Source organism: Miniopterus schreibersii (assembly GCF_964146895.1).
Source record: "Miniopterus schreibersii genome assembly, chromosome: 6".
Lineage (NCBI taxonomy): Eukaryota > Metazoa > Chordata > Mammalia > Chiroptera > Miniopteridae > Miniopterus > Miniopterus schreibersii.
Window position 1 is genome coordinate 83,706,233 of NC_138107.1, and position 27,486 is coordinate 83,733,718.

The window sequence follows — 27,486 nt, forward strand, 5'->3', positions numbered from 1 at the left end:
ATAAAGCCCAATGTAATTTTTAACTTTAGCTAGGGAGAAATGTGAAAGGTATAATTTTGATCATGATGTTGGAGTATTCAACATAAAATGTTATCCATTTGCTCTACATGTTAAGGTTATGGTGATTTGTATTTTACTTTTTATATTCATCAGGTTTTTAAAAAATGAATGTGGCAATCAAGAAAACACAATAATATAAAAATTTAAAAAGGAGAAAGTTTCAAAAGTAATATATGATCCTGAAAGGTAATAAAATATTGTATTAGAGGCATTTTCACTAAAATATAATCAAGGTCACATTTGGAGTTTTCCTATTAAAACTACAGTTATATACATGAATTTACGACTAAAAATGTTGTTAGTGCCAAATGAGTCTGGTCCAAGTTGGAAGACAATTCTAATTGATTTAATAACCCTACTGGACCATAAGACTGAAATTTCAGATTTTGAAAACTAATGGGACTTATTTGCTTTGCCACATTACTGGTTATTCATGAATCATATTTTCTTTTAACAAGTGCTATTGAATTCTCCACAGGGGGAGAAAGTGCCTTCCAAAAATCTCTCTGCCTAAAATTACTTGGAAAAAAAATCTCAATAAACTGCTTTCTGTTTCCTAGGAAAATCCCAGGTCAGCATGGTAGTTACATTAGAAGGGTTTGTATAATTCTTAGATGGAAAACAGTCATCATCAATATATAATTTTATATAAGCTGAGATCTACAGGAGCTAACTGCATAACTTTTCTTTTTCCTTCAGCTGGTCCTAAAGTTTTGGAGCAGCTACTGTTGCAGGAATTAATTGAATGCCAAAATATTTAGATATCAGAAGGTGCTATGACACATTAAAAAGGGGAGACAGGACATGCTCATCCACAGTTTTGACAAATGAACTTGAAATTAAGTCTTCATGGATGTGCATTAAAAATCTCTGTTGCAAAATTCAAAAGCAATGAGAACATTTTTATCTTAACTTCTTACACAGTATCCTGATATATAATTCTCTCCAAAATGTTGTGCAGTTATTAAACATCACTAATGGTTGTATCTACAAGACACACACACACACACACACACCCCTCAAAATTTTAAATTATCTAGGCGTTCTATTTACAAAGTAACAAACACTCAGATATTTAAATTTATGTTAAACATTTTTGTCCTTGACAATTATCCTAACCCTCAGTTCTCTTTAAAATAGAGACATAACCACAGTTGTTATAGCTACTAAGAGGAGTTTACACAAATCTATGTAGGCGTGCTTACTGCACTTTGTAAAATTATAATGTATCACACAGATAGCTTGTATTACGTGGTGCGTATTGTCACGGTGCAGTGTAACAGTGAAGAACATAAACTGTACCAAACAGAAATGGATTTAAATCTGCCTCTGCCCCTCTTATTTTTGAGCTAGTTATTCAGCCTCCATGAGCCTCAGTTTACTTATCTACAAAAGAAGTGATAATATGCAATTCGTAAGTCTGCCGTGACGATTAAGCCAGAAAACCCAAGTGAACTGCTTACAGAAATGCCTGGCAGAAAGTAAGCATTCTGTAAAGCTTGGCTTGGGTTACAACACTCCAGGAGAGCATCTATCACCACCATCATTTAACTTGTTGTAATGGTAATTTTTAGCGATAAAATAATCAATCCCCTCTTTACAATTGTGGAAATTCAAGTTGAGCCTTGTGGTCACAAAACCTTGCTCAGACCTATGTGTTTTAATTCCAAACCCAATGTTTTTCCTAGTAGCCTATGCAAGAGTGCTTAATTCCTAACCTGATTAAGAAACCAAATCAGGGGAAAATTAACAAAATCAAGGTAGTTTTAGTTACTCACTGCTCTCTAGGTTCATAGCCTTTTAATGGGACTGGTCCTGCTCTTCAGATCAAGTCAACAGTTGGTCTGACTCGAGAATCATCAGGAATCTTTCTACCTTAAAGGGTAGGATTTTTGTTCCTTAATCTCCTAACACTTAAATGTTAAAATGCAAAAACTGTATAGAAGATATAGAAAATGAGCACTGTAAATAGAAACCGCTTGATTACAATTGAGCAAGCAGGTCTCTGCTTTAATGACTGCTAGATCTAAAGACCACATTCAAGGACTTATTGAAAGAATGGAATGCAGAATAGGTAGAGTTAACCTAGGGCGTGGTGAGGATCCTACTACAGCTGCAGTGCATAGTCATGGGCTCTGAAAGAGGGGAACAGCCCCCCAAGAGAGGTAAGATGGCATCCAATCCGAGCTTTCATGGCCCCCAGTTCCATACTGGGCTATGGAATGGGTCCTGCCTGCTACAGGTGGACAAGTTGTGAATACATTTGCCAAGACTCCAGTGGTGACGCAGCTGTTGTAGCCACTGTGCCCTCCAAGTGGCCTGTACCCATCTGCAGACATCACTGGAAAACTCCCAGCGCTTCCTTTCCAATGCTGATTGCCCTTGGCCTGCTGCTGCGGGGACACCCTCCTGATCCGAGTACACTCTGGTATCAATGCTCACCAGCCAAAGCCGCCAGGAGTAGACTTGGAGCCCAAAATATTAGGCTCCTCAGGCTTGCTGCAGGAGGGGAGAGAGGACACCTCAGGGATTTTAGTTCCTGCTTGGTGATTAAGGAGAAGATTCAAGGAAGCAGAGGTCTGTCTGGATAGGGTATTGTCTCAAAGCAAGAGTAATTTGAAACATGGGCGTCAATGATTTCTTATCTAGAGGCAGAATTAACAGAGTAAGGCTAGTGAGCCTTCCAATCACTGAAGCAGCAGTGGTCACAGTGTTAACCGGGAGAGGGAGATGCTTGGCATTTTTATGGTTCAGGTAATTTTGCTTTAACTCTGTTCAGGTCTGGTTACAGAGGCATCTTGTTTTTGTCTTGTGGCATCACAGTCATGGAAAGTTGATACTCTGAAGAATTATATTCCATAAATGAGTACCACCGCCTGGCTGCTAGCAACTAACTACACTAGCTCCCTGAAAGCTGCCAGGGGTCTTTTTCTTTCTCTCCATCACTCAGCCTCACACTACTACATGCTGTCCTCTCTCCTCCTCTGCCAACAGGGAGAGACAGGAATGGGGATCAGTGCGGGGAGTAGTAAGATGATATGAGACAGGAAAGCAGAATTTATTTCTATGGCGGAAGGAAGGGAGAAGCCCTTAGGGATACGAGATGAATGGGTCAGGAGAATTCATCATGTGGCTCAGCCAAGCTGCCAGTAGAGTACAGACTGATCATGGTCTCTATACTCCAGAAGCTTCCAGACTAAAAGACAAAACATAATTTCAATGCAATTGTCACATTTATTACACAGCACTAAGATTTCATATGCAAGTATGCAAATGGCTGAAAGTTACCCTCAAGTTGATTAATAGCAATAGCGTAAGATTTGCTTTTATACAATACTCAAATTAAAAACTTGTTTAAACTAATTACTATGCAATGTATCATTTTCAGGATGGCTGAATGAGAACAAACACAGGACTCCATTCCCGGCCCCCAAACTCTACAACAACTTTTAGAAATTATTTTTAAAGAACACAAATGAAAGCAATAAATCGATGAGAAGCCATACACAAATTTATGAAAATGGTAGAGAAATTCCCATCAGGCAATGCAGATGTTTACAGGGCCCTGTTAAATGTCACTCCTTCTTTCCCTGATGATGTTTGGACCAACTGAGTGATAAGATGAAATGAATCAGCAGACAGAGAAAAAATATCATCTTTAATTATTGGCAAATACTCTGCCGGTGGTTGTAACTGGGCAGTGCAGTAATAACAACCTTGTAATTCTAACCCCAGAATGAAATACACGGACACAGCTAGTCACAGACCTGGACCACTGGTGACCTTCTTCTCTGGAGACCAGTCCCTTTAAAATTTAGAACCTGGAATAGTTGGATATAATATGTGTTTCCTCTGAGCAGCTGAATCTTAGAAAGAGACAGTGGAAGGGGCAGAGCTACACATACCCAATTCTTCATCCTAAACATATAAACAAGATAAGTCACTCCTCCTTTTGAAAGGAGCGAATGATGCAACAGAGAGAGAGATCAAGAGTCTTAGAGACACTGATGACTTTACTCAAGAAACACGAATTCAGATAAAGGAATTTCCACCGGGGGGTGGTTCTCCACAGTAGTGGCAGCCACGCCAGTTGGCCCTGGTGTGTTTTCCAGTCTACACGCCACACAGGAGCAACAGCTTCCCTTTAAAAACTGGTGCAGTGCTTGGGGCAGAGATACTGGCTGGACCTGGAAGTCCAGCAGTGCTCCAGAGGAAGGCAGCCACCAGGGTGCACTGTGCCTCCCTCAAGCCCGTCCAGCCTCCATTCTTATTGAAAACTGTACGGTGCACAAGGTTCAGAGGCTAATTCCAGCTCCTGTCCCGGGTAGGGCTACACAGCAGAGGAAGTGAACAATCTGCTTTATTAAGGAATATTAACTTCAAGGGTCAAGTCAAGATCAATATAATCGCATTGCTAATGAATGCCTGTACCAGGAAAGATGTGGGGGCAGGGCACAACAAACAAAAGAATTTACACTTGAGGAAACAGAATAAAAAGCAGTCACACAAAGACTTTAAAATGACTTATATTTAATATATTTGGAGGGATGAAAGAGAGTATGCCATGAAACAAGAAGAAACAATTAGGAAATAATAAGACAGGGCTATTAGCTAGCAGAGCATTGCAGCTCGGGGCCTAAATAACCTGGGCTCAAATCCTGGCTCCAATAATTGTTACTGATTATTTTGCTGCTACTGGTCGTGGTGCTGGTGCTGGTGGTAGATGAGAAAGAAAAATCACACTTAGGGAAGTGCTTCACTTGAGAAGCCAGCAGCAGGCACAGACGTCCAAAAGAAAGTTGGAAAGGTAGTCAGAGAACTGAAGGGACAGACTGAGAGTCACCTCCCTAGAACTGAAAGGTGTAAACCACGGGTTGTCAGAGAGTAAAGGAAGTGGAACAAACTCAGCACTCCTTTAAAAAGTATGATTCTGTTACTACATTCAACGTAAAAAATAAAGTCTCGGGATTTCTAATGGCCCAGCACGGCCGCCTTCGAAAAGGTGATGAAAAAGCTTGGCATGCTTACCCCGTTTTAGCTAATGGCAGGCCACGTATTTCTGGGACAAACTACGGCATCATCAGAAACGCACTCCCAGAAATACACCTGGCCCAGCATACAGCACAGAGGCACAGTGTAGTTCTAGATGGAGCTTCGAGAAGCGGGGGGCGGAGGGGGAGGAATCTCAAGCGTTTGTACCTCTCTGCATCCCTCAGGCTCTCAGCATAACGCAAGGTGATCAAACCGCGTGGTCTTGATGCTCCTGTCAGGTCCTGCTTCTCATCATTTCATGACCTCCTATGACCAAAGCTCTTTTGATTTAACAACAAATTGACAAAGCTAAAAAGAATATTTCCTGTTCACTTTTACTTCAAAAGCTTAAGATTTCCTTTTAAAAAGCTTGTTTCATCATGCCCAGAAAAATAAAAATCACCCAAACCCATCCTCCTATATTAGATTCCACCCAACAAGTATATACTTGTATTCATCTTATGCTGGATTTTGTGCTGAATAGGATCATTTAACTCTATTTTTATTTCTTTTAACTTTTATGTTCATACTGTCTTTTATATTTTACTTATATTGAGTGACTATGTGCACAACATCATCGGGAAAAATATAGGTGAAGCTTCATATTTGTTGTACTAAGTACAATAGAAAATAATTTTACTGACTATACCCTCTAAAAATTTGTGATCTACAACATAAGCCCGAACTTCTTCAAAAAGCAGTTTTCTAGTATTAATATTGGTAAACTTATTTTATCATGTTTTGAAGCCATTTCCTTTTTTGTTCTTGCAACTCATAAGAAATACCTAGGGCTCTACCGTTACTATTGTTAGTGGGAATGCACACTTGATGTTTTATGTACGGAGCTAATAGATTTTAAAATAGAAGAAATTTTATTTTCTCTTAGAACTCCCCAGTTTCAAAGCAAATGATTTCAAAGTTCTAAATCCAAGTATGTATAAGAAATGCAGAGCATTGTTATCTATGAACCAAAATGCGCTCGCTCCTGGGATTGATGTTCTCATGCTGTTTTTGAAGTCATTTGGTCTAAAGAGATGAATAATCTGTCTATCTATAAGCAAAAATCTAGAGTCACAAATAAGAACATTTCATCCTACTACAATGGTTTATATGCATCAAAGGATTTAGCACAGTCATATATTTCTATACTGCATAAATATTAGTTATCTCAGAATACAGGAAAAAAAGGAAGCAAAACATGAGTTTCGATATAAACTTCCAGGAAGATAAATGCTACTCAAGTCCTGAAGCAGAACAAACAGAAATTGAAGAAAGCGGGAAATAAGCACTTGCAAAACGCATAATTTAAAGGTGGCCAAGCCAAGGCGCTCGGGCATGATGGAAGCCCCTCTCCCCTCCCCTCCTTCGCAGACGGGGGCACCCGGTGGATGAAGGGCATGTTCCCTCCCGTCCTTCAGCTCAGCTTCCAGTTTCCAAGAGAAAATGTAAAGAGTGTTACACGAATGCCCAAAACAGAATACAAGGAATAACGAAGAAAAAAGAGACCTAGGAGACCAAGGAGAAATAAGGAGATTGGTAGGAGAGAGGGCGCTGTAGACACGTGCTGGAGTCCAAGGCCAGTAGAACTCCACGGAATGACTAAGAGGAGCCACTGAGCTTTCCTAGCACCAGACACAAAAGCAGGGCTTGCCCCTTGCTCTGTCTGAAAGATGCATTTCTCATGAGTTGCCATCAATGGGACATGGAGGAAGAAAGTAGGAATATAAAAGAAAACAAAACAAAACAGGAAGAATGAAGTGGGTGCGGAGAGAGAGCCACAGGCAGCCCAAAGCACCCGATGGCCCTCGCGCTCTGGGCCCGCTGACCTGGGGGAGCCCGCGCAGCCCTGCTTAACCGCCGGCCCGCCTCCCTGCCTTCTCGTTTGAGAACCAGTTAGCAACGATTACGTGCCTGTCTGCAGGGCTCGGAGGTCCGAAGTTACTCTCCTTTCCTTTTGCTGGCATAAGCTCCTTGGAAATTTGATCAGCGACCACATAAAACCACTTCGAAATAAATGTAAATGAAATGTTTTAGAACATTTTATACCAAAGTGGGAAATCCCTCGCTGCCTCCTTCACTCAGCTAGTGAAGAACATGCCAGAAAATGAACTAATATGTGGTCTCTTTCTGTATTAATACCTACAATACCTATTGAGAGTATATCGCTGGGTTCGATTTTGGTTTTTGTTGTTTTCAAACTTCCTTTTTTTCTTTCTCTCTCTCTTTCTCTGTCACACACACACACAAACATGCATGCTTGCCTGGATATTGAAGTAGAATGGATAATAAAAGGAGAGAAATCCAGGTAGGTGCTCATATGATCACTTTTATAATCTAAATAGAATTAGATGCAGGACAAGCGCTGTATTTCATTGATTTATCCAGTTGATCGTGGGAAGTAAAAGATGACATTCTAGCACTGGTAGCTGTGGCTCAGTTGGTTAGAGCATCACCTCAGGTAAGAAAACTGAGAGAAATTATATATTTAGCCTATAGGCACATGGCTATAAGTAGCCAATCTAACATTAGAAAACAGTTCTTCCATGATGAATTTCAGATGCTTTCTGCTAATGTTTTAAAAAAATTCTTGGAAGCTTATCTGTATTTCACATTGCTGTCTCTTTCTGACCCGGCCTCTGCTCTTCCTCCGTCCCCTAGATACACCAAAATGAAGACTGCCACCAATATCTACATCTTCAACCTTGCTCTGGCAGATGCCTTGGCCACCAGCACGCTGCCGTTCCAGAGTATCAATTACCTCATGGGAACGTGGCCCTTTGGAACCATCCTCTGCAAGATGGTGATCTCCATAGATTACTACAACATGTTCACCAGCATATTCACCCTCTGCACCATGAGCGTGGACCGCTACATCGCAGTCTGCCACCCCGTCAAGGCCCTAGACTTCCGTACCCCGCGCAATGCCAAAATCATCAACGTCTGCAACTGGATCCTCTCCTCGGCCATTGGCCTGCCTGTGATGTTCATGGCAACAACCAAGTACAGGCATGGTGAGCGTGCTGCGGGCCTGAGGGGTGGGCAGCTTGCACAGGTTGATATGTTGGTGAAGTCATAAGCTAAGTAGAATTTTATGGGGTGATCCAATGTCCTAGTCAAATTGTAATTTTAATGATTTTCTTTTTTTCTAGAAAGATGCCTCTGACTATTTTGAAATAGGAATTTTCCCCTGTAATTTATAAGAGACTATCGTCTAATGGTTCTTGATTTCTCTGCTCTTCACCAACATGATGAGAAAATAAAAATACAGCTCTTCTAAGAGTCATTGGAGCTTAAACCCAAAAGTACGAAGTGGAGGCTTGTTTTGCAATTTAAGTGGCTTCCTACATAAGAAATGTATCTTTCTAGACCTCATATCAGAGTAATAAGCCACCCATCAAAAAGTGGAGTGAAAATATCCACTAGCTGGGATGCCCTATAGACTCTGGACAGTCATTTTATTTTTTCCGTTAACATAGACCCCACAGAGGAACTAGCAGGGGGAAAATAAATAAATAAATAAATAAATAAATAAATAAATAAAACTCTTCCTAAAAATCAACAGAGAACAGAGTTTCTCCTACAGTTTCTCCAAATATTTCTTTACTGGCCTGTGTACTAATAGCCTGAAGTTAGCTTAAGTCAAGGCTACGAATCAGGACGCAAACGGCGATGTTAGCACCTAACGCCACGATTCCTTCTTCTCACCCAGGGTCCATCGATTGCACGCTAACCTTCTCTCACCCAGCCTGGTACTGGGAAAACCTGCTGAAGATCTGCGTGTTCATCTTCGCCTTCGTCATGCCGGTGCTCATCATCACGGTGTGCTACGGCCTCATGATCTTACGCCTCAAGAGCGTCCGGATGCTCTCCGGCTCCAAAGAAAAAGACAGGAATCTTCGAAGAATCACCAGGATGGTGCTGGTGGTCGTGGCCGTGTTCATCGTCTGCTGGACCCCCATTCACATCTACGTGATCATCAAAGCCTTGATCACGATCCCAGAAACTACTTTCCAGACCGTCTCCTGGCACTTCTGCATCGCTCTGGGCTACACCAACAGCTGCCTGAATCCGGTGCTCTACGCATTTCTGGACGAGAACTTCAAGCGATGCTTCCGAGAGTTCTGCATCCCACCGCCCTCCACCGTCCCGCAGCAGGGCTCGGCCCGACGGCGCCAGAGCGCCAGGGAGCAGCCCTCCACGGCCAACACCGTGGACAGGACCACCCACCAGGTACGCGGCTCCGGGACGGGCAAAGTTAGCGGGGCTGGCGCGAGACCACAGAGCTCTGCATCGGTCCAGGCTTTAATCTGTTAGAAAGAGACCAGTAACTACGAGGTTGGGGTTCAGCGTGAACGCAGAGGGAGGAAGGGAGCAAATTTTGACCACTGTGCCGGAGAGGCACATAGACCAGGCCCTGTACATTTGCATCTATTCATTTAAACTAGAGAAATCCGTAACTCCTCTAAAAATCATCATCTCCGAGCCTTCTCTTTTCAGAATGAATGGCCTTTAGCGCGTGGTGGAGGTGATCCTGATGTGGGATGCTTCCCGCTTCCCCCCGCAGTGTTGTTGTGTGTTTTATGCGTATCACTCCCATATCCCTGTCACCTCTCACAAGCCAGCCCTGCTCCGGTTCTGTGGTTGAAGAGAAAGGTCAGCACTTTGCTGACTCTGGTGACAGGTGCACGATGTTCCCAGCAAATCAGTGTCACAGCAAAGGAGAGAGGAAAGAACAAAATGAGGAATGACGATTTGCTGGAAGATGTATTCTTAGGTGCAGAAGAGTATAGGAGCAGCCTGCAGGAAAGGTTCAAGATTTATGCGCATTATAATTAAATGAGAAATCAGTGAGGAGGAGAGAGAAATCCATCCCTAAGCCCATACTGGCTTAGGAAGCTACTGGTTTGCAAAATTTTGGAGTCTGACCTTTAAAGTAAATCAAACATATCACTTAATTATTGATATTAATTTAAGTAAATCTTCAAATAACGGTGCCAGCACCCAAAAAACCCCCACAGCTTGTGTCACTTTCTAACCTAGAACTCAAATTCAAACTTCCTAAACAGTAAACACTTGAGTCAGAGGCTGAGATAAAGTTCCTAGGGTCAGGGACAGGTTTTTCCATGACAATGACTAGAAAGCGAAGCCTGGGAGGCAAAGGGAGAGGTCCCTGCTTCCACACCCACCTCGCTCGCTGTCCTTGAGCCCCAGGCAGCCACCCAGCCGAACCCCGGCTCACCCTTTCTAATTGACTGCAGGACTAATGCGATTCTGTGGCCCACAGGGATCATTAATCCTCATACCCCTGCTATTAAATAAAGCTCAAATGAACACAGGAACTGGCACCCCCGGAGAGTATGAGGTAATGATGGCAGACCCACTTCCAAGCAAAGGGAAATTAACTAATTATGTCTCACTTCTAAATCCATCTCAGAAATAAAAGCCAGAAAGAAATGGTTTCCGGGCCTGCTTCTTTTCTCGAATTTTTTCCACATCAAGACCTTTAAACTGGCCCCTTTTACTAAGCAGCGCTCTTTCTCGGCAGCCATCAAAAGCCTGTGAGTAACCTAAAGAGGGCAGGGATTTACATAGATTTTCTTCAACCTGAGGATAGCATATTAAATATTTGCACTGCAGCAAAATACTTCCACTGGAGCCCAAGATGGCCATTATAAAGCACCCACACCTTACACCTTCCCTCTGCTTTCTGGCACTTTCGGGTGTGGCTGTCCGTAGTGTACCCTGGACCACTGCTGGGCCTCCTGCCACGTCTGATCCTCCCAGCACCGTCCACTGGCCCTGCTCTCCCGGCGATTCAGCCCCCAGCCCACCTGCTGGAGCGTTTGTCCAACTTCAGTCTGACTGTCCCTCAATTGCCCTCGACAGTGCCCTTGACTCCCTTCCAAACCCAGCGATTTCACATTAGTGTGGCTCTTGCATAGCCAGAGAGAGGCGAAAGGAAGCTAATTGGGGAAGCTCTGTTCTAAGTAACTAAAAGGTTTGCTTTAAAAGTGCGTCCAATTAGCACTATCTCCATGGCTCCTCCATGAGGCAGCATCAGTGTCAGATCACAGCAGAAACACATTAGCCCGGGAACTGGCTGCTTTCCCAAAAGGCCCAGCTGGGGAGCCGGACAAAGGAGGGAGAGAGCCGGCTGCCAGGAAAAGAGGAAAAGACACTCTGACATATTTGAAAATTAAGATAAATCAAAGATCCTTTCGCTAATCTCCACTAATGTGATCATTAGAATCAAGGCAGTTACACAGACATCTGGAATAATACATCAGCCTGTGGTGACAGTTTCAATAATACATCAAAATAATAAAATTATTTGAAGGAAAAATCGGAGGCTTTACGGCTGTGTCTGTAGGACCTAGTTGGTTCGTTGTTCAAATTCAGAATGTGACAAACAGGTGGTTTTTGTTTTGTTTTTTAACATCATGGGCCTTCATGCTAGGAAACAAAGCTAACTGGATTTGCATTAACTTTTTAACTGCTTGTTTGAAGTGTGTTTTGTTGTAGATGTTTATGTCTGCCTGTGTATTTGTGTTTTCTCCAAGAAATATATTATACTCTATGTGTCACATCTCAAGCACATTAGTCAACTTCATATTCTGCAGATCAGAGATCCAATATCAAACCTTCCCAGGGTGTCTGTACTCTGACAACTGTACACTGAGACCATGTCCCTACAGCGCAAAGCGAAGTGGAGAGGTGGCAGTTCTCAAGGTAATTTGATAAGCCGTACTAGAAAACCCTGTACCCCAAATAAACTTGGAATCATACTTACATAGTGAAGAGCTACTCAGTCAGCTTTTGCTGCACAACAAATTCCAACATTTGGTAATTTAAAGGAGCCAGTTTTTAGTGTGAGATTCTATAGATCAGTAATCTGAAGCGGGCTGGACAGTTCTTCTAGGCTTGGCTGGACTCGCTCTGTGGTCAGCAGCAGTGCCAGGTCAGCTGCCAACTGGCTGATCTAGGATGACCACAGCAAGAATGGCAGCTCCACATGGGCCCTCCTCTTCCAGCATGGTAGCCCAGGCATGTGTGCCCGGTGGTCACAGCTTCAAGATGCACGGGGTGGGAAAAGACTGCCTATTGGTGGTAGGAGCTGCCGTCACCTTGCAGAGGGGTGTGGGTATAGGGAGGGAAGTAACTGTGGCCACCTTTGCTAACCATCTATAGGAGGCACACATTGCATGGGACAGGCAAGCCACAGCTTCCCAAGGGCATGAACCACAACCTGCCTCCTTGTGCCTCCAGTATCTACCAAGCACAGTGTCTGGCACATTACGAATTCATCCAAAAGTACCTGTTGACTGCATGAATAATCAGAAGGCTCATGGCATTCAGGAGATAATGAAGGGCGGTGGGAATGACACCCTTCTTGTGCAACTGATTGACCACCTAAATGACTGTGTAACACTCTGACGTTATTTCAGGTTCATCCTTCAGAACCTAAAAAATACTCTCAGGAGGGGATCTTCATTTTCTCTTCGATCACCCTCTGATCAGAAGTTACACTGTTCAAAAACATGCTTATTTACACTTGGGCTGTTGCAATTTTATTGTTAACAAGTGCTATTGATGAGGAGGCCAAGAACTAGATTTGGTGCCCAAAGAGATCTTGCCTTGGCTAAGTATGAAAAAAGAAGTCCCATGTTCCTTTGTGTATTTCTGGGCTCAGCCACTGCTCCGGCCATAGCACTCCACGCCTGGCTTATGTTCAGCTTATTGTCTTTGGCTCCTAGGTGTTTGTTGAGTAGATTCACACATAGGCATTCATTTTCTATGTGCCCTCAATGCCCTTTGATTTCTCTGTGCATGTGCCACCCTGCTGCTGTTATTATTGGACTCCATGGTGCTTGAGAACACTCCCTCCAGTGTTGAGATCTGTTCAGGTCCAACTCAGATCTGAGATGCTGGCCGCTCGAACCTGTCTTCACTGCTTGGTTTCCACCCTGATCACATTCCGTTGTGCATTTTCTGTTTGACGCCTAGACTTTTATTTAAAGTGTTTGTTACATAGGAAAACAAACAACTTTATTAGGTTAGTTGGATTATTATTTAAAGAGTTTGTGTTTACTATAACCATAATAATAATGCTACCTTCCATTTGTGCCACAGGATACAGAATAAAAAGTGTTTTTCATGTGCACTACCATCTGGGCTTCCTATACAAACCCTGATGGGTAAACATGAAAAAATAAATGCTCAGGGAGGTTAAATGATTCACAAGATCAAACCACCAGTAAGAGGCAGAACCCAGATAAATACCCGAGCTTCTAACGTTCATCCAAAGCTTTCCTCTGCATTCCCACACAATGCCATTTTGCACTCAAATATAAGTGTATGGGCTCAGCCAGAGGTCCTCAAGTTTTATAGAGGGCTCCAAAAAATGGAAGTTCTGAAGAACTCTTCTAAGAAATTCTGGTTCACTGGGTGGAAGTAGGGTCCAAGAATCTGTGTTCTGAATAAAACACTACACTGAAAACTCTGATTTAAACTATAACTTCATCCAAAGACCACCACAGCTGCTGTTTTGTCTAGCCAGAATGACCATTTCTGTCAAGCAGAATGATACAAATTTTTTCACCAAACGAACCTTGTGTTTAGCAAAATAATGTAGTTGTTCTTGGACAAAGCCTTAACTTTCTATTGGATCTAGCAGAAGTGTCACAGGAGAAAGTCGCGCAACAGCGGGGAAGCTAGCACCATGGGCTTCCGGCTGCCTCCTCACTGATGCAGCAGGGCCACGCCTGTGCCCTCCGGTTACTATTTTTAAAGCACTTTTTTGACATTTTAATCCAAGCGGCAGGTCAAGAAATTAGGAGATCCTTTGCATTTTTACTAACTATAAAACCACACTGTCACCAGCTAAACTAACAGCTGAAGCCTAAATTTAAAGTCAACCACATGACTCTCAAAAGCTGGATCCTGCTGTTTTATAAGACACCTGTGGAGAGCTGATTTCAGAAGGAAAGCATTTCAATTCCATGACAAAAGCTCGAAACGAGAATAGCTCACACAATTACAAAGCTTGACCATATTAATACGTACTTTGTGAATAAAGGCAAGATGGCTACACTGTAGTTCTATGGTTTAAAAAGGAAATGGATCCAGTTATGAGCATATGAGTGTGTGTGTGTGTGTGTGTGTGTGTGCGCGTGCATGCCCACATGTGCATAGTATGGGTGTGCCTTTTTGTGCATGTGTGATTCTAGAGTATATCTACGTTTAAAAAGAAAAATATCTTTCCTAAATAGCAGGAGAACTTGGTATGTTTTGATATATTGGCTGGAAGGAAAAAATATTGTTTAATTGGAAATAAGTTTATTCCCAGAACATATTTGGCTTTAAGACTACTAGTAGTAACATTTATTGACCAGTTCGTGCCCAGTATATCTCATCTAGTCACATGAAGTATAAATTATTATTTCTACAGTTGAGAAAAGTCGGTGTTTAAGGAATTAACTTGCCCCAGGTCATGGTTAAAAAGTAGTGGCTAAGGCATGAATCTGTTTAATTTGATCTTATGACTCAGGCTCTTAATCAATGTGCCCTATTGTCCTTCTAGTCTGGTTTTCGCTCTTCTCAGCAGTGGGTCTAGAACTAAATATTAGTCTATTACTGACAGTTCCAATGCCACAAGGTCTTTATGTAGGTTTGTCAGATGCACTCAGAGAGTATTTGCGTCTCTGTGTGTAAAGATAAGCATTCAGCTAGGTTCACTGAATAGCATGGGGAATTAAGAATTTAATAATAAGGATCTTGGTCATTGTTATAGGAGCTCAAATTACTTGAACTAAAATCTTGTGACGTCAGTCAAGTCATATTGACTCTAAATGATAGCATTTGCTTTTCCACAAGTTCAAAGATTTCATTTCATGGATTAACAATATGATATAGTCCATCTCAGCTGCTGCAATTACAGCTTCATTGCATCAACAAAAGTCTAGTGTCTAGAGCCAAAGAAACGTTAGCTTCACAATCATGGACCACACACTTCAGGAATGAAAGGAGCAAATTAGGTTGTGTTCAGAGATGAGCAACCAAGAAGGTGAAGGGAGTTAAAATTCCTCACTATGACAAAGGGTTGAAATAAGAGCATGTGATTACCCTGGAAAATAGAAAACTCTGGACAAAATCGTTATCTTCATATACTTAAAGGGATAGAAATAAGGAATTGGACTTATCCAACACAACTCTACTAATGCAAGCCAAAGGGTGGAAGGGATTTCAATACAACCAAGAAAGAATCTCCTAAGCGTTGAGATATAAGGATTTCCTTGTCACTGAAAGCCTTGAATGTTCAAGCATCAGCATTTTGCCCGCATGGCAGGGATGTTACAGGAAGTCAGGTGTTAAGATTTGATACTTTGGGAACCACAGGGGATAACTCTCTGAATAATATATTAGTTTTTTTTATAGGTTCTACCAGCTTCCTACAGAACATTACTGCAGTGAAATGTTAATATGTGATCCATGAAAAAAAATAGCTCTTTAGATAAATGTTAGGAAATGTTGCCTATCTTACTTTTAGTCATGAGAACTGATACTATATATTGGTATTTTTAAGGCTTTGAAAAGCCCTACTGCGGGGGAAGGAGGGGGGTACTGCATATATCTGTATTTACGTATTTATGTATTTGCATTTTATTTTTTAAGCTGAAGTTCTGAAACTTATCTGTGCACAGGCCCAGATTTTCAGGGGACACCTTGTAACATCTCACAGAATGAAGATTTCACTAAGCAGTTTCCAAAAGCCCACTGTAGACCGTCAGTCACGGTTAGGCACAAATCTATTCAAAATTCAATGTTTTACTGGAATAAATAGCAATGTCCCATAACTCCAGGCCTTCACCAGTGTTCTAAAAATGTTGACCTCTTGGCCTCACGCATTTAAAAATATATGGCTTAAATACGAACAAGATCCTGACACTACATATCTCTGAAAATAGGACAGGCTGTGTTTTGTTTGGGTTTTCACTTTTGTTTTGCTTTATTTTGAATCTTGCAACTTTCTGGTTACAGTCCTAAAAGGGGGAAAATTCTATGAAGCTTTCAGGTGTGTTTTCACTGATTGAAACCACACATTGCTAAGAATAAGCCTTACAATTGGCACATTTTTTTGTTTTGAATGAAACATCCTTGAGAAAAATAGCTTTCTTTTGAAAAGTCACCAATGTTCAACTGTGAGAAGCACACCAAATGTTGAATAATTACAACCTTTTTTGTGACAGAGTACAAGACTGGAAGCCAGGGAACACAGATTCTGTTGTTAGCTGGCTACCAGCTGGGTGAGCATGGCATCCCATGCCACTGGCTGCTTAGGGGACCTCTTGATAAACAAGACTTTTCCAGTCTTTTTTGACTGACAACACATTAGGACTCACTTCTGGGTCTGATTGATTTTCCCATGCAGACTCCCGGGGAGAAGGTGGGACTAGCATCTTCTAGTGAACATCAAAAGTAACCACCAAAGCTCCCTTTTATGAGAGAAAAGATATATTGAAAAAATAAATCCATATTAAAAGCAGGAGGCAGTACATGGCATATTGAGTCTCGAACCTTGGAACTACCAGATTATTCTACGTGTCCTTGAATTCTTTAATGAAGTTTGACTTGACCCCTTGTAATGCCTACAGCTCAGCATGTCTGACTCCAGCAACGGAGCTTGGAAGAAGAGATGAGTTCTCTGTGATATAGGTGAATGGAGAACTTTGCCACTGAGTCATCAACTCCGCAAGCATTTTGTGGGGCTCTGCTTTTATGGTTCTGTAATGAATGAGATTTTGAAGCCTGTTGTTGACTGAAATCTTGATCAGCTTCAAAAATACCCAAGGCTGCTATTGGCTTCAATGGCAACTTTGGGTGGCATCACAAATAGGAAACAGAAAATGGAAGTGGAGAAAGTAGCTTCAAAAAGCAAAAATAAAAATATTGAGCCAGCTTCCCTGGACCTATGTACTTGGGCATGTCACTTCACCTCTACAGACCTCTGCTTCCTTCCATAGATGAATGAAGTTGGGAAAGACAATCTCTTAAATTCCTCCCAGGGTTGGAAACACACTCCAATCACTGTACGGATAGAAATTAAAACTACTTTAAATAGCTTTAGTTTGAACCTAAAAGCTTCCCAAAGCTTTACTTTTCAAAGTAGGCTAAAAAAAAAAAAAAAAAATAGCCCAAAGGAATTTGCTCATTGACTTCTTGGACAAATAAAATATAAAAAACAGTTGGCAAAATTGGAAAACTGATAGTAGATTAAAATAGTGTATCTATGTAAAATGTCAAGTTTACTGAAATTCATAGCATTACTGTGGTTACTGTCAGGAAAGAAGCCCAGCCTTGGAAAACAGTAGGGAGTTCCAAGCTTCCAAAGAAGAGATCTCAGCGAGCAACCGGTCAGCTGGCCACAACTGGACAAGTGACAAAAATAAGCAAAGTGCCTCAATAGACCAGAGAAAGCAGCTTACTGCTGACAGCTCAGCCAGCAGCAGAGACAGTTCCCCGTGGAGTGACACAGCGCGCCCAGGTTGCTGCTGTGCGTCCAGTGGACGGCCCTGACGTTGAAGAGCCCAGAGCTAAGAGTTCCATGCCTTTGCAGTAAGCAGTCAACACGCCTCTCCTTCTCCCCAGGGAACAGGAGCAGCCGTCATGCTGTGGTCTTCATGTAGTCCAGCAGCAAAGGGTCTTCACGGACTCCGTGACTATAGAAATGAGTCAGAGTCAAAAGACGGTCAGGCCTTGCCTCAGCCCAGTCGGCAAGAATGTGCAGGGACGCGCGGTGGGCTGCCCCTCCCAGTAATTCGCCTGTCAGCTGGACATACTCTTGGCTGAATTCCGTTTCCCTATATTTATGTCACTGCATTAGCAACTTGGGTTGGACATACTGGCAAGGTCTAGGGACAAATCTGCTCCATTTACTTCAATCGGTACTTGATTAGGGCTATTGTTCACAGAATCCCCAACCACAGGACTGGATCAATCGGCAGTATTGACTTCAGCCATGCCCTTCAGGATCCTAGACTCAAATGAGTTAGTCCCAGAGAGGACCAATAGCTCTCACCTCAGATAGTCACTTAGCTCCCTTTTTCATGGTTTGTATGCATGGATTGTGCCACCTTACTACTGGTATTAATTAGGACACAACAGAAGGGGTTGGCAACCATACCAACCAGAATATAGTCTAAGGCCAATCGATGATCCATTTACAATCAGGAAGGTTAGCCTGATGGATTGATCTCCTACAGCTTGTTCTCTCTCATTGGCTGTGGTAGCTAACGTCAAGGACAGGTTCCTGACCTGTCTCTCGAATGTGGGCTCTGATGCCAGGGAACAGTACTTGCACTGCTGTATGGAGGCAGGACTCCATGTATCCCTCAGGTAGAGCAGCTCTCTTTTACCAGAGCTCTAATGAAGGGAGTGTGACTCAAGGAGCAGTGCTATAGCCCATAGTTACAGGGGGACCAAAGATGAGTCAAACTGCAGCCCCTGTGCTCAATAGAGAGATACCCTGTGGCCCGTTCTTTCCCACATGAAAACATATAGCTGAAGGGGACAGGTTCAATTTGGGATTTGTTGATAAACTTAATTTGGATCACTGTTACATGAACTTGGATATTCCATACAGGCATAGTCACCAAGTAGCTGTAGCCTTGAAAGCTATCCATGGCATAACCCAAAGGCACTCAGGTTTCAGAAAAAGCATATGAACTGGTATGAGCCCAACTGGAACAAGATTGCATCCATCTTTGTGTTTATACATGTACGAGGGACTTCACATTTAGGAGCTACCTTTGATAATATCAGGCACACAGAGTAACTCAGAGCGGCCAAGCCCACGTGAGTTTTTCCGATCCCACACATACAGATTGAAGTGATAAGCCCTGAAGTAGGTCAGGTTGGCAGTCAGAGCTGCTGCTTGTCTCAGCGGAGCACATGATTGCGTTACCAGGCTGCAGGGCTGGGATTTGAAGATAAAGACAGCACTAATCATTTCCCCCTCCCAGCACCTCCAAGGTCTAAGCTATTCCTTCCCAACTGAAGTGGTTATTGGTGCCATGGAGGCACCAATAGGTCTTCTTCCAAATTTCGCAGATTTTCTAATTAACTTGCAGCCTCAACAAAATGCCTACGCAGATAAGGCACATATTGTCTCCAATACCTGAATAGTGCAATGAAGTGCCAGGCTTCCTTTCTGGTAGTGGAAAGCCGTAGCATGGAATATATTTTCTTTACTGTCCCTAGAACCACTTTTAAGTGGTAACTCACATTGCTCCCCAAATTTTGACTTGAGTGGCTGGTCCCTGAATGTTATCAGAATTAATGAGAAATCCCGGGCCTCATGTGAGTTAGCATCTGAAATTTTCATTGGGGCTTATCGGTATAAAATCATCAATATAGTAGGGCCAAGTCACTTGCAAGAAGAGAGAGGCGTGTTCCGTGTTCTGACCCACCCATTGGTGGCAAATAGCAGGAGAGTCCAAGTATTACCTTGGCTGCACAGTAATTATGTTTTGGAAGCTGAGTCAGGTTAAGGACCTTGATCTTGGGGTGCCAAAGGGATTGAGAAAAGGACATGACAAAAGTCCAAGATGACATGCCAGGTGCCATCTGGGCAATTGATTCAGCTACAGTCACAATGCCTGGAACAGCCAGAACTGCAGAAGCAAAAACTGAATTTGCAATGATCCTCCATGAGCCTCCAGACCCCATGAGCTTTTTTCAGTGACCACACAGGGCCATTACACTGGAAGGGAACCTGAAGGTGAATAGTCATCTCTTGTGCCTGTGTCTCACCCTCACCTCTCTACAAGAAGCTCTTCCAGACTGGGAACAGCTCCCTTGGACATCATGAGCATTCATGGAACAAGCATATAAATTACCAGTACCAATGACACAGTCAGCTTGGGGAGCAGCAGGAGTGGTGCGTAACAGCCCCCCTCAAAGCTCACAGTCACTTCCTTTCCTATTTGACTCTGTTTCAAATCTGGCTAAGCGAGTGGTTCTCAACCCCCAAGAGAACCTGGTGCATTAGTCATTTGAGCACAGATATAAAAAAGAGACATAGAGGTTTATGTTTGCCCACTTTTATCTTTCTCCCCTCCCCCATTTTCCCCTACTTAAGGGGTAAGCCCTCTGAGATGCCTAGGGAATGAAGACACCTCACCCAGTGTCCCCTATCCTTACAGGCTTTCCAGTGCGGGGTCAGGCAGTGGAGGCTCTGAGCGAGCCATTCGTTCGAGGGCAGCCACCTGGCTTCCCAGTCCCTGCATGAGAGAGAGTGACCTCCAGAAAGGAGTCTGGTTCTGCGGGGCATGCAGAGCTTGGCCTGCCCGAGCAACTGCCTCCCTGGAGCCCAGCATGGCCTCCTACCTGGGCTGCAAGTCTTTGGTGATCATCGCTTTAGTCTCTACTTTGGGAATATCTATTTTAATAGGCATATCCACACTGCCTTGTAGTTTCCTATCCTGGTCTTTGTCTTGGATTTCAGAGGCTCTGCCATTTTAGGGAGTGCTATCCTGGACATCTAATGGCCTTAAATCAACACAGCTTCCAGCTAGTGAAGGGAGTCACCTCAGGAGGGTCAAGGGGGGACAATCTTAAAAACTCATCAGTCATTTTCTGGATAAGAATCATAATCAGCCTGTCATTCCATCCAGGACAGATGCAGTCTAGAGAGACTTCAGCCCTCAGACTTCGAACAGCTTCCTCCATGGAATTTCATGGGATTTTATTGTCCTCGAGAAAGTCTCTTTAGGTTAGCCATAATGTAGTCATTAAAACAGAAATCCACAGTAGCAAACCTCATTGCGAGGAATGATTCTGTCCAAATTAAATTATGTGCACAGGGGCTTAAATCATGGGGTCTAATGTCAAATAACATAGGCGCTTCCTGCGCCCTCTAAGTGCATAATTTTCCTCACTCCTTTATCAGCCGCGTGTCCAACAGGTCCTCAGTCTATTGATCAAAGCCCCCTGGGCTTTCTTCCTTTCCCCCTCATTGGGGTCTGCATCCTTCTACTCCCTTTAGGGGCATATTGTTCTCCAGATGTTTCCAGTTTTGACTTAAGACAGGGTGCAATTGTACTTTCCTTCCTTATGAGGCCCAGAGTGCTCCCTTGGTCCCCTAGTCCATAGGAGAGCAAGCAGCAACCATGCACCATTTGGGCAGCTGGTTGGAGTTTATCCCTCAGCTTCCATCTCTCAGCTCAACTCATGTTTTCAACAGCTAGGACAGAGGTGGGCCGCCCACTCCCTCTCTCCGCACCACTTGGGCCAGCAGGCGCTTTAGCATGATAGTGCCTTCCCTGCCCCAAGTCCCACAGGGTGATGCAGTGGGACCAGAGGGCGGCTGCACACACAATGGGTGGTTAACTCTCAGCCCTTTGGCAGCAAGCAGTCACCAAACCTCCCCGGGAGCAAGCAGTCACACAGTGGTCCAGGCTGTGGTCACCGCGACCTACTTAATTACTTACGTGACTATTTAGAGAAACTGTGCCAGGTCAGAGGATAGGCAAGCCTTGCAGTCTGGCAGCCAGCAAACATGTCCAGGACCACCCAGGGCCCATGGCAGACGGTTCCTCCCAGCGGTGACAATGATTTTTCTATTCTTAGTTTTAGAAAATATATATTGAAATATTTAGGGATAAAAGATCAGCTTGTTATCAAATGGTTCAATAAGATTGTGTGTGTGTGTGTGTGTGTGTGTGCATGGTTAGAAGAGAGAAAAAACAAAGAGAAAGCAACTGGTAAAGCAAGGCAAAACGTTAACAGTAGGTGAATCTGGTACCATTCATATTCCTGCACTTTTCCTGAAGTTTGAAATTTACCAAAATAAAGCCAAAGAAAAAACCTTTCATCCCTTCACACGTCCTATACAAACACCTCCTTTTCTTCTCACCAAAAATTATAATAACTATGACAAGCAATGAGTATTTGTTAATTATAAAACTTGTTTCATTTCCATAATCCCTCTGCCTTACTTGAAAATATCAAGCCACATTTTCATGCGTGTGAACAAATGTCATGTTATAGCTCAACATCTGAATATGCCGGCTTAACAACAGGAGTGGGGGTGGGATGGGGAAGTCCCTGAGCTTCAAATCAATTTCTCCAGGAAAAAAAAAAAAAATCCATTAATTTTGAGAATTGGGTGAAAAATAAAAATTTCTTTGTCCAGAAATTTTTTTAAAAATGTGCTGCAGTTTTCTTTTGAAATGCTGATCAAATCATGAATAATCTGAGGATATGGAGAGAAAAAGAGGGTTGACAGAGGAAGAAAAAGATTTTGCATTAAAATATGTATTTTTAAGAGAAGCCACCAAAAAATACCTCTTTGATGACCAGTATATAGTCTTATTCACTAGTGTGTATAAATACAATAGCATGACCCAAGAGATTATATAATGTCCTGACATTTAGGAAAAACTCCGAGAGTTGCAGGAGAAAGTATACACAACGACTCAATACCGTTCTGACACAGAGCAGATGCCTGATAAATGTGTACCCTAACCCCACCTGAAATGCTCACTGTCTTTGTTTTCCCTCTTTTTCCAGCTGGAAAATCTGGAAGCAGAAACTGCTCCATTGCCCTAACTGGGTTTTGTGCCACTGAGCCCCTCACTGAGCTTAGATGCCCCCCATCTCATGTGGAAGCAGGTCACTGCCAGAGTGTGTGGGAGGTTCTAGTTCTCTAGGAAAGTGCCTGCTCTGAGTCATCAAAACCCTTTCCTCTCTGGCCACCTCACTCTGCATTATTAGAGGGACACCGAGCCTAAGTCAAGCACTGGGAAGGAAAGAACTACTAATGCGCTCAGACTGTGTACATAATCCCAAGGAAGACGCCCGATGGAACCACAGCAGGCCATGGTATGTAAATTCAGGTCATCACGGAAGATGAACCTCCTGTAGGTAATTTTTTTTTTTAAGCTTATATTTATGGCTTCATCAAAGAAAAAACTTACATTGTCCAATTCACCATAGTAACACCTAAAGTAAATGCTACCTCTGATCAAAGCACCTTGAGTGGACCTCTAAGACTCTCGAGTAAGAGAGTGCTTTGCTCTACTTTTGACCTTTAATGTTAACTTTTAAATTATCCTCCGGTTAAGATACCATTTCTACCTTCATTTCTTGGTTCTGTATTTTTTAAAGAAAACATCTCCATTATTGCAAGGGAAGAGATGAACAGGAAAGGCGATCTGAAAACTAATAATGTGCCAGCTGCAGAAAGGTTGATTCTTGTGCATTGCAAGTACTTCCTAAGTGTTCACAAGAGGGAGGAGCAGGTCAATGAGCTCATCGCTGTATTCATGCTGGAAGTCAAGTGCTGCAATGTGCTCTTCCTTTCTCAGTAGTTTCTCCATACTGCATGTTCCTTTTACATATTATTTTCTTTTGTTAACTCTGCTCAGAATACTTAGGCTTTTTGAATCAGAGTGGTAAACTGATGGATGTTTTTGTTGGTTTTCAGAACAGTTTAAACTTTTTTAAAAATATGGATTCTGTAAGCTTTATCTCAAAACAGATATAGACTCATATGACCGTAGAGAAAAAATGGATGATCTATTTTTCAATCCTGTTTTGTTACTTGGACATGAAATATTAACAATGACCCAAGAATATTTTTTTGAAGGTTGTGTTTATATAACGTCTTCACAAATATGTTGGTCTTTCTGATCTTTGCTAAATGCCAAGATTTTCTTTGTAAAATGTCAGTCTTCTGAGTAGTTTCTCTAAGGCAATTCTCTTTGACTAGTATGAAATACAGCAGAGATTTGGCAATCACTCATTTTGTTTGATCTATCTAGACATTCAAGATGGCCCATGCCAAAAAGCTCTCTACTATGAACTTTTGTCTGCATTTATTAAATGAATCAAGTACATTGTAGTTATCCATGAAGGCACAAGTAGAAAGCTATATGCCAGCTTCCCTTATAAGAGCATTCCTGAGTCTACAACCTGCCAGTAGCGCCAACTTTAAAATTGCATCTGTTCTTCAATCTAACAAGGCACAAATATGCACCAGACATCTAAACATGATGTTTCAGGAAGACAGTTCTCATGGATCAGAATAACTGAATTTACTGTCTCGGATCTGATAGGCTATAGTTATGTGGACCTAACCCAAATATCCATTGCAGGAGGAAGAAACGTGTTCTAATGTTTCTTTCTAATGAAGTCTTATATCTGCCTCTAATAACCTTCATTTCTTAAATATTATGTTCCAGAATGTATATGCATTATTTTAATTTTTTTAAAATATTTTCTGATCAAAGTAATTAAAACTAGGGCCTTAAAAAGACTTAGAATGTTAAATAAATGTATTTGTGTATAGGGCTTCCAGAAGTAAAAGAGAGAATTCAAGCGAAACACAATAAGGGAAAATGAAATCTTTGTATATAAGTCACTGGGGAGGAAAAGTCTTGTTTTTAATGGGCTATAGCAACCTGAGCTCTCTCGGGGGACCCTACAGCACTGCTTTCCGCTCGTCTCTCAGCGTTCACCATGTCAGCCTAATGGCCAGCTCTCAGTTCTTATTTGCGCTTTATAAAGCAAATAATAAGTGTGTTTCTGATATTTTTCATCCCAAACCATTTTTATCATAAATTTGCTGAAACTACCTTACCGTTCCCTGGCAGTTGGGAAGTAACAGCCCTAACTCAGCCAGATGGGCTAAAGTTTCCTACGCCGTCGGGAGGTAGAGAGAGTGCAGCGCTCTGCCTCCCGCCCGCCCTTGCCCTTGCCCTTGGGGTGGGAGCTCTCCCTAGTCCGCGGCCCAGGCATGCGACTGTCCAGGTGGACGTTTTGGTTTCTCATCTAACTGCTTGCTGCGCGGCTTCTGATCCCAAGCAGGCCCCGTTCTCCCCTTGAACCCCAGCCTTCCCTCCCTGCCCGGCACTGCAAAGGACAGAAGAGGGGTGAGACTCGGCTGGGGCAGAAGTGGGTCACCGGGAATCGACTGCCAATACCTCCCTCGGGTCTTTGATCTCATTTCTGTTTTCAACCTTTAGCTGTAATAGTCTTGATCCATATGAGCAATTTGATGCTGTCAAATAAAAGAGTTTGGTGAGGAAGCCGAAAGTTTAAGCTTCGAGCTCATCTGCATCCATGTCTGAGGGCACGTGGCGGCGGTTTGGGCTCTGTGGCCTTGGGCAGCATATGGAAGCTCTCTTAGCTTCTGTCCCCGCTTAAAAATAGGGCCAATAACAGCAAATTATTGGGCTGTGGTCAGGACCGAGTGAGATCATGTATATCAAAAGCTTGGCCTACCATTGTAGCAAATGCTCTCTTTTTGTAGTGAAAATTATAACTGAAAACTATCAGTGTAAAAAAAATAGAGATAAACTTGGTGAATGCTCACTGGGAACCACAACTCTGATCACCCACCCACCCGTGGCACAAAACCCTGAGAGGGACCTGCCTCTTGAGGAAGCAGGAAACATCTCAAGAAAAGCCTCCGTCTATGATAGAATGGCATTCCAATGGTGCCATCAAAAGAAGTAGGTCTCTTAATTTGGCCACTGGAAACACTCCTCAACATTGAAATAGACAGTTGGCAGTTTTAAAATAAACTCTTCTAAAAATTAGCTTGCGTTGGTAAGAGAATATTCATTTCCTTTGATAACATGACATGTGTTGCTAAAACTGACATCTATTCACTTGCAAATCTCATTATTGAAAAGGCACATTTAGTTCATTTAATATTACCTAAAAGGTGTTAACAGAATTCTATTTCCAGCATTTTCACAGTGCTCCCTTTTCATCCCAGGATCCAGACAAGAGTTAAAATTCAGAAGCACAGATACGAAGCCTAGTAGAAATATGTAACTGAGGCATAAAGAAAAGATTCTCTCTGACCACATTGATCACAAAGTCCTCAAGGCACTCAAAGTCCTTACTTAAGTCAAGTATATTTATTTGTTCCAAAGTAAAACAAGATGCTTCCTGTAATGCTTGGATTAAATGTTTCATTCAAAATGTGTCTGCTGCGTCTCTCCTATAACAAAGGTGATCAGTTTGTACAGACACTCTCTGTCTGCTGGCTATCACCACGATGAGGTGGCCCATGAGTAATTCTTCCAGCTTCAGCCATAAATACTGTACAGCTCCCATTACCTCCTGTGTTTCCCAAGCTCTGAAGCCTTCTATCCAAAGCAAACTAAGGATGGAACAGGGCAGCCTCAGCTTCTCGGCTTCTCTCCTGGCCACACATTGCCCTGCTGTGGCTGTTCATATACAGCCAAAATCACTGGCCCCTTCAGAGAAACAGCCACCAGTAGGAAATGGATGTCCTGAGAAGTCCTCACTGCCATTGCGGAAGTATCAATATTCTTACCTAGATCCTCAACATAATTTTTTTTCTCACAGGCCATATTGCTTGGGTTAGGAGAAGTGGGAACAAATATGGACCGACATCGGTACCTTGGCCTAAGCAAAACCAAATACTTAGTGGGCTACAGTGTATGGCAAATATTCAAACTATTGCCATTAAATTCCATAGCATTTCTTAAAGGGAGTAGCAAATGGGTCAAGTTCATCTTAATTCTACCAATATTGGTGGGTCTTAGGCACTTGGGTTACAATAAGGACCATTGACACTGAGATTTCAGGAATATTAAAAGTGAGTTAAGAGTGGATTAAAAGTAAAGTTCTTAAGGAATTAAATGATGGCATCTTTTTTTTTAAAAAGTGCATCCTATTAACAAGGTACTTTTCAAATAATATTGAACAGCTGCATATACATTTTCAAGGAATTTTAAGAGTTCAGAAATCATTAAATTAATAGATCAACCTTTTAAAGCATCTCTTGACTCAAATACATGAAAAGATGATTCTATACCCAGGGCACATATTCAGAGAAAGATCAATTTTCGGGGGTTCTTCACATCCTATATTTAATAAAAATTTAATAATAGGTTTCTTTTCAACTTACCTTGCATCTCCTGTAAGCTTATAGAAGTAACTGCGTTAAACCTGTCTTGGAATTGCACCTAAGCTTTGCAACGTGACAGAGGCCTTCGGGAGAGTCCCTCCTGCCTCTGCACTTCGGGAGAGGGGCAGGTTTGCATTGCGTAGCCAACCCAGTTGGAAACTAATGCTTAGCCTTGCCCCAGACCCCAGACCCAAAAGGGACAGCCTGATGATCTCATGTGGTGCAAGGGGTGAGCTCTCCCTCCTCTGCCAACCTCCAGAAACTTAGGAGTCTCTGAGCCATTCACATCCAAAAGAGATCCCCCACATGCTTGAAGACAAAAATAAAAACCTATGGCAGTGATTAAGGTGTTCCCAGAGCTTACTACTAGGTCTGAGATAATACAGAAGTTTATTTGTTTGGAAAAAGTGAGTTAACACTCCAGTAGAACCAATACTGGGTAAGGAAGG

General features: G+C 42.5%; 1 protein-coding gene across 1 annotated transcript in view; it reads left to right on the forward strand.

Annotated features, from left to right (window-relative positions):
* Positions 1-22,698, forward strand: part of OPRM1 (opioid receptor mu 1) — a gene marked incomplete at its 3' end in the record, with an annotated part of 35,689 nt that extends 12,991 nt beyond the window's left edge. Inside the window, exons 2-4 of the mRNA XM_081141416.1 lie at positions 7,750-8,102; positions 8,801-9,321; positions 22,660-22,698. Coding sequence (XP_080997542.1) covers positions 7,750-8,102; positions 8,801-9,321; positions 22,660-22,698 — 913 coding nt within the window. The remainder of the gene's footprint in view (positions 1-7,749; positions 8,103-8,800; positions 9,322-22,659) is intronic.
* Positions 22,699-27,486: the final 4,788 nt, after the last annotated feature.